General features: G+C 36.7%; 1 protein-coding gene across 1 annotated transcript in view; it reads left to right on the forward strand.

The window, feature by feature from the left end:
• Positions 1 to 2175, forward strand: part of LOC139753146 (probable methyltransferase-like protein 24) — a 17686-nt gene extending 15511 nt beyond the window's left edge. Inside the window, exon 8 of the mRNA XM_071669317.1 lies at positions 1131 to 2175. Coding sequence (XP_071525418.1) covers positions 1131 to 1327 — 197 coding nt within the window. The 3' untranslated portion in view covers positions 1328 to 2175. The remainder of the gene's footprint in view (positions 1 to 1130) is intronic.
• The last annotated feature ends 6252 nt before the right edge of the window (positions 2176 to 8427 follow it).

Here is an 8427-nt window from a genome sequence, read left to right on the forward strand (position 1 = left end):
GTAAAAAAAAATGGTATATATCCTCTTGTAAATACTTCATTTTCAAGCTTAGTAAAAAAAAATGGTATATATCCTTTTGTAAATACTTCATTTTCAAGCTTAGTAAAAAAAAATGGTATATATCCTCTTGTAAATACTTCATTTTCAAGCTTAGTAAAAAAAAATGGTATATATCCTCTTGTAAATACTTCATTTTCAAGCTTAGTAAAAAAAAATGGTATATATCCTCTTGTAAATACTTCATTTTCAAGCTTAGTAAAAAAAATGGTATATATCCTTTTGTAGATACTTCATTTTCAAGCTTAGTAAAAAAAAATGGTATATATCCTTTTGTAAATACTTCATTTTCAAGCTTAGTAAAAAAAATGGTATATATCCTCTTGTAAATACTTCATTTTCAAGCTTAGTAAAAAAAAATGGTATATATCCTTTTGTAGATACTTCATTTTCAAGCTTAGTAAAAAAAAATGGTATATATCCTCTTGTAAATACTTCATTTTCAAGCTTAGTAAAAAAATGGTATATATCCTTTTGTAAATACTTCATTTTCAAGCTTAGTAAAAAAAAATGGTATATATCCTCTTGTAAATACTTCATTTTCAAGCTTAGTAAAAAAAAATGGTATATACCCTTTTGTAGATACTTCATTTTCAAGCTTAGTAAAAAAAATGGTATATATCCTTTTGTAAATACTTCATTTTCAAGCTTAGTAAAAAAAAATGGTATATATCTTCTTGTAAATACTTCATTTTCAAGCTTAGTAAAAAAAAAATGGTATATATCCTCTTGTAAATACTTCATTTTCAAGCTTAGTAAAAAAAAATGGTATATATCCTCTTGTAAATACTTCATTTTCAAGCTTAGTAAAAAAATGGTATATATCCTCTTGTAAATACTTCATTTTCAAGCTTAGTAAAAAAAAAATGGTATATATCCTCTTGTAAATACTTCATTTTCAAGCTTAGTAAAAAAAATGGTATATATCCTCTTGTAAATACTTCATTTTCAAGCTTAGTAAAAAAAATGGTATATATCCTTTTGTAAATACTTCATGCCTAGATGAGAGGTTATAATAATGTGTGTTTGTCCTTGTCACCCCACCCCTCACCACCACCTCTCCCGCCCTACAGGCGAGGGTGTAGACGACAAGCCACCCCTGGCAGGAGCCCTCAGCCCCACCAGTACCTTCCCACTCTTCTGGAGCCACTTCCAGGAGCTGCGCTGCCACGGGTTCAGACTCCTACACGTCAGGAGCAACGGCCCCTGGCATGAGGTGGTTTGGGGCCGCTCTGACCACTGGTTATTAGGGTCTGAGGAGGTGGGTTAGGGTCTAGGAAGGGGTGGGTTTGGGTTTCGGGAGCGGTAGTTAGGGTCTAGAGAGGTGTGGCTAGGTCTGGGGATGGTTAGCTAGGGTCTAGGGAGAGGTGATTAGGTCTGAGGACTGACTGTGAGGGTCTAAAGAGTGAAATGAGTGATTAGAGTCTAGAAATCATCATTTAAGCTGGTTAGGGTTTGAGTTGGGTAGGGCTCAGAGAGCGATAGTCAGGCTCCGGGGAGGCGTGATTATGGATTGGGGAGGGGTACTTAGGGTCTAAAGAGGTAGTTAAGTCTGGAGACTGGTAATAAAGGTCTGGAAATAGAGTACGCAGGGGTCAGCGATTTGGTTGTTAGGGTCAGCGGAGGGGTAGTTAGGTCTGGTGAGAATAATTAGGACTGAGGTCTATCAGGGTCTGATGGAGAAGCAGATAGGTCTAATAGTTTTAATTGGGTCCTGTGACGAGCAGTTAGACCTGGGACCTGGTAGTTGGCCCTAGTTGGTGGTAGTTATGTAATTCATGTGGGTTAAGTGATGGTTGGATGGCTCACATAAGGTGATGAGAAAGTTATGAGAGATATATACTTGGATGATTAATGTAAAGATTATGAAAGAAATGAGAACAGTTGGTGTGGAAAAAGTTGATCCATCTGTGACAAGTGAAGGACTCTGTTACCATGATAGTCTAGTAGTTAGCACTAATCTACTTCTGAGGGAATATTATTGGAACAAGGTCTTGGGATGTGAATTACCGATTAACCTACTAAGTCATTAGAAAACACATGATACGAAACTGTTGGGCTGTTCCTTGATTTTCTGAAAATGTTTGTTACACTGAAATATATCAAAAATGGAAAAGTTCCTGTTGTTTTATTATTCACTACTACACACTTTATTTATATCTATTTACTGAGTTGATCAGCAAAGAGCCTTACACTTTGCCTTTTAGGAGAGATGAGTTGAACACAGCAGAAGTGAGTCATACCAAAAGATGTGTTATCTCTCCTATCCCCATTTTCTTTTCTTGTTCATCTGCCTCACTTCTAGTTTCTTATCCTTTTCATTTTCCTCCGAAATCATTTCTTAAACCAAAACACTAAAGTTTTGGTATATATATATATTATATATATATATATATATATATATATATATATATATATATATATATATATATATATATATATATATATATATATATATATCCCTGGGGATAGGGGATTAAGAATACTTCCCACGTATTCCCTGCGTGTCGTAGAAGGCGACTAAAAGGGGAGGGAGCGGGGGGCTGGAAATCCTCCCCTCTCGTTTTTTTTTTTAATTTTCCAAAAGGAGGAACAGAGAAGCGGTCCAGGTGAGGATACCCCACAAAGGCCCGGTCCTCTGTTCTTAACGCTACCTCGCTAACGCGGGAAATGGCGAATAGTTTAAAAGAAATATATATATATATATATATATATATTTTTTTTTTTTTTTTTTTTTTATACTTTGTCGCTGTCTCCCGCGTTTGCGAGGTAGCGCGAGGAAACAGACGAAAGAAATGGCCCAACCCCCATACACACGTACATACACACGTCCACACACGCAAATATACATACCTACACAGCTTTCCATGGTTTACCCCAGACGCTTCACATGCCTTGATTCAATCCACTGACAGCACGTCAACCCCTGTATACCACATCGCTCCAATTCACTCTATTCCTTGCCCTCCTTTCACCCTCCTGCATGTTCAGGCCCCGATCACACAAAATCTTTTTCACTCCATCTTTCCACCTCCAATTTGGTCTCCCTCTTCTCCTCGTTCCCTCCACCTCCGACACATATATCCTCTTGGTCAATCTTTCCTCACTCATTCTCTCCATGTGCCCAAACCATTTCAAAACACCCTCTTCTGCTCTCTCAACCACGCTCTTTTTATTTCCACACATCTCTCTTACCCTTACGTTACTTACTCGATCAAACCACCTCACACCACACATTGTCCTCAAACATCTCATTTCCAGCACATCCATCCTCCTGCGCACAACTCTATCCATAGCCCACGCCTCGCAACCATACAACATTGTTGGAACCACTATTCCTTCAAACATACCCATTTTTGCTTTCCGAGATAATGTTCTCGACTTCCACACATTTTTCAAGGCTCCCAAAATTTTCGCCCCCTCCCCCACCCTATGATCCACTTCCGCTTCCATGGTTCCATCCGCTGACAGATCCACTCCCAGATATCTAAAACACTTCACTTCCTCCAGTTTTTCTCCATTCAAACTCACCTCCCAATTGACTTGACCCTCAACCCTACTGTACCTAATAACCTTGCTCTTATTCACATTTACTCTTAACTTTCTTCTTCCACACACTTTACCAAACTCAGTCACCAGCTTCTGCAGTTTCTCACATGAATCAGCCACCAGCGCTGTATCATCAGCGAACAACAACTGACTCACTTCCCAAGCTCTCTCATCCCCAACAGACTTCATACTTGCCCCTCTTTCCAGGACTCTTGCATTTACCTCCCTAACAACCCCATCCATAAACAAATTAAACAACCATGGAGACATCACACACCCCTGCCGCAAACCTACATTCACTGAGAACCAATCACTTTCCTCTCTTCCTACACGTACACATGCCTTACATCCTCGATAAAAACTTTTCACTGCTTCTAACAACTTGCCTCCCACACCATATATTCTTAATACCTTCCACAGAGCATCTCTATCAACTCTATCATATGCCTTCTCCAGATCCATAAATGCTACATACAAATCCATTTGCTTTTCTAAGTATTTCTCACATACATTCTTCAAAGCAAACACCTGATCCACACATCCTCTACCACTTCTGGGCGAATAGTTTAAAAGAAATATATATATATATATATATATATATATATATATATATATATATATATATATATATATATATATATTTGCGTGTGTGGACGTGTATGTATATACATGTGTATTGGGGTGGGTTGGGCCATTTCTTTCGTCTGTTTCCTTGCGCTACCTCGCAAATGCGGGAGACAGCGACAAAGCAAAATAAATAAATATAAATATATATATATATATATATATATATATATATATATATATATATATATATATATATATATATATATATATATATATATATATATATATATATTCTTTTTCTATTAAACTATTCGCCATTTCCCGCATTAGCGAGGTAGTGTTAAGAACAGAGGACTGGGCCTCTGAGGGAATATCCTCACCTGGCCCCCCTCTCTGTTCCTTCTCTTGGAAAGTTAAAAAAAAAAAAAAAAGGGGAGGATTTCCAGCCACCCGCTCCCTCCCCTTTTAGTCGCCTTCTACGACACGCAGGGAATACGTGGCAAGTGTTCTTTCTCCCCTATCCCCAGGGATAATATATAAATATATATATATATATATATATATATATATATATATATATATATATATATATATTTTTTTTTTTTTTTTTTCATACTATTCGCCATTTCCCGCGATAGCGAGGTAGCGTTAAGAACAGAGGACTGGGCCTTTGAGGGAATATCCTCACCTGGCCCTCTTCTCTGTTCCTTCTTTTGGAAAATTAAAAAAAAAAAAAAAACGAGAGGGGAGGATTTCCAGCCCCCCGCTCCCTTCCCTTTTAGAGAGAGAAATAGATATGATGGTCACACTTGTCCGTGACGAGAGTTTGAAGGTGATATCGCACTTCTGTAATAGTTCATACCATTTTGTTTAACATGCAGTTTTTCTATTCATGTGGCACGACATGTTTTGTGGAGACAATCCACCACATAGAAAACCATAGTTATTGTTGATGACAGGCGCCCCGCGGTCCCTGCCCAACTGATCGTACCGCAGGAGCTGATGGTCATGTTAGTCACTCTCGGTTGTATTATGTAATACTGTGGTTCAACAAGGTTATTCGCATGTGATGACCTTCAGAATGATCTATTATGAGGTATGTACGTTGTTGTCAGTAAGATATATTCAATAAACAATATGATTTTTGTAAGCATATCAAGTTAATGTTAAAAAAGATTTGTAATAGTAAGGGCAAGGTTAGCGGGGAGGTTCGATTTTTCTTTATGTACTGACAAGATAAATCTGTCGTCATTTTCCTGACCCTTATCACTATTTTCATTTCAATTGTGTATCTGCTTTCCTGATTTCATATCTATAATCTCTTTAATTGATGCGGGGCCTAATACCGTGTACCATTTTCTGGGTTATTCACCTTCTCCTAGACTTACAATCATTAATTTTGTTCGGTTAGTCATGCTCAAATTCATGCACTACAACTGTTTTTGTGTTATAGATAAAAACTTGTATTAAAGAATAAAATCCGCTTAATATCCAAAGGTAATAACGATGCGGAGTTAAACTAGACTTTTACTGAAGATTTTGAGGGATTAAGGAGGACCCCTAAGTTAGACCATCACCCATACCGCTCAGGCAGTTCATGGCGCTGTTACTTAAGACTATTATTATCTTCACCTCCTTTTAATAGTAGTATTTTCCTCTATGATATTAATTGTAGTTTATCCTGAGGATGCGCGTTTTCTAAAGTTTCCAAAATGAAAGAAAACGAAAGATTTCTTGGGATCAGATCATTGTTGAAGTAAATGTTAGTTTTAATCCAGTATCTAACAAGAGAGTTAATTCCCAAGCTCTTTATAGGAATATAGAGTTTATAATGATAACAATAAACTTTTGAAAACCATAAAGTATTTTGAAATTTAAAGAACTGTATAATCATAACTTTTGTTAGACAGAGCGAATGGTAAAAGGTTGAAAAATAAATTTGCACCGGTTATACGGGGTTGCCCAATATGCCAGCCAAGCCTAGTTAGAATGAATTTTGACTGCCTTAATGGCATTCTTGATAAGTGTTATAAAAACTATAATTAGACGTCGCTGCATGCATAGATGTTGGAGCATATGCAAGACAGTAGTCATGTATTTTATTACATCTACATAATGCAGCTATGTATGTTGTGGAATATGTATGACTACAGTCATGTTTCTTGTTCCATATACATGACTGCAGGCTTGTATGTTCTTGTATGCACACGACTGCAGGCGTCTGTGTTGTTGGATGCACATATATGCTGTATATACATGACTGTAGTCTTGTATGTCGTTGCATAGGCATGGCTGGTGGCGTAAATGAATTAGTGAATAACGGTTTACTGGATTAAGGCAGCCATTCGGCTGAAAATGCATAGTTCAGGTATTACAGAAATTAAAGAACTGGGAGGTCAGGATAGTTACTAGTTAAGTAATCCTACAGAAGCTTAAGATTAAGCTGAATATTTGCACACTTGGGATTAGCATATGGGTAAGGTACAGCCAGATGAATTAGGTGACATATGCAGAGATGTTTACCAAGTAAATAGTGTGGGTTATATGTTATGCTCTTCGTTGAACATGAAATAATGAATAGTTACAGTAATACAGGAGTTAACACATAGCCTAACAGAAAACAGAGATGCTCCCTTGCATTGCTGTGCACTTGTTAATTGGTGGTTTATAACGCTCATGATGGTAGGTATGATACTCTTCTTATACATTTGTGTACGAACTCTGAGTGGTACAAGTCCATTGTGGTGAAGGGGGTGTCAGGGGAAGGGGGTCTCAGTGATGGGGGGAAGTCAGCAGTTTGATGCCAAACCGCCGTCTGAACTGCCAGTTTTGGAATGTTACTACATGACTACAGTCATCTGTGTTGTTGCATCTGCATAACTACATGCATGTACGTTGTTAGGCATATAGTTATCAACGGTCAAGGTCACGGAGCTGAAACGCAAGCTATACGCCAAACAGACTTCAGAAATTTGTGTATTCGCTCCATAACCGCAGAAATAGAAAAATATGACATCGCTGGAAGAAAACAGTTTGCTGGGATATACGACACTTTTAACATATATAACACTATAAGACTTTAATTATAATACAGTACATTTGGGATAAATCAGGGTCGAAGTGTAGGTGGAAAGCCTTTCTTGTATTCTTAAAGACCTTTTCCTTTTAACATAGAGTTCTCTAATGATACTACGGAAAATATTGATTTGAAATTAAGCACAATTCTATTTAGATCACTTCCCCATTTGCATTGTGCAGATAAACAAAAGTAACTTTTAAGACAGCTAGGGTTTGACCATTGTGTGTGTGTGTGTGTGTGTGTGTTAAAGGAAAGGACTGTTGAATAAATCGTAGAGATATTTGATAATCAAATGCTGAATTCAATTTAATTTACAGAATATACTTATGTTATATACGTTTACAAGATCAGTTCCCTGCTACCGTAACTATGATCACTGCGAAGTTCTCAGATTATGAATTACAAGTATCAAATTACAAATGCTGTGGGAAGAAAAGTCACTACACGATGATAAATTTTTTATCACTGTATTTACTTCACGTAAAATTAATTATGATAGTTTTACAAAAAATGGTCGTTTCAGGAATGTTTGTCTACAGATAAAAACAAGATAAGGGTAATCATCGTATGCAAGGACGTAGAGCTTTCCCATCATGCCCTTGGGCAACCAAAATTAATGTTGACTAAAGTCCGCCAATAGATGGTAGTCATTAATGGTTTAGTTCTTATTTAAAAGAGCAGTTGCAAAAATTTTCTTTTATTTAACATTTTTTAACAATATTACTTTGATCATGTAGTATCTTTTCTTTTGATCTGAACAGTATGTCTCATTATCAAGAAATCATTATTACTTTAAGATATCATGATTTCTAAATTATAGGTCAAAAACTAGTATATATTTTTGGTACGGTGGTTTACTTGCTAAACAACATTTTCTTTGCAGCGGAAATTTAGAAAACGAGGTATTTGGGGGGGTTACTACAGGAAACAGAAGAATTCCTGATCTTTATTTTAAATTTGAATTGGAGTTACGAATAAGTATCATAGTTCTGGTGGACAGGTCTATAATTTATTCCCAAGCTGTAAATGGCGAAAGCCCATTCGGATAAGTGCAATTTGGTTGCTAATGTTTGTCACCTGAAAAATCAGACAATTCTAAATTATGTGGAAAAGTCTTCCTTTTGCTTCTCGCGTAAACACAAATAGTTTTTGGTTATCACTTTAATATAATTAAT

Source organism: Panulirus ornatus, chromosome 2 (assembly GCF_036320965.1).
Source record: "Panulirus ornatus isolate Po-2019 chromosome 2, ASM3632096v1, whole genome shotgun sequence".
Lineage (NCBI taxonomy): Eukaryota > Metazoa > Arthropoda > Malacostraca > Decapoda > Palinuridae > Panulirus > Panulirus ornatus.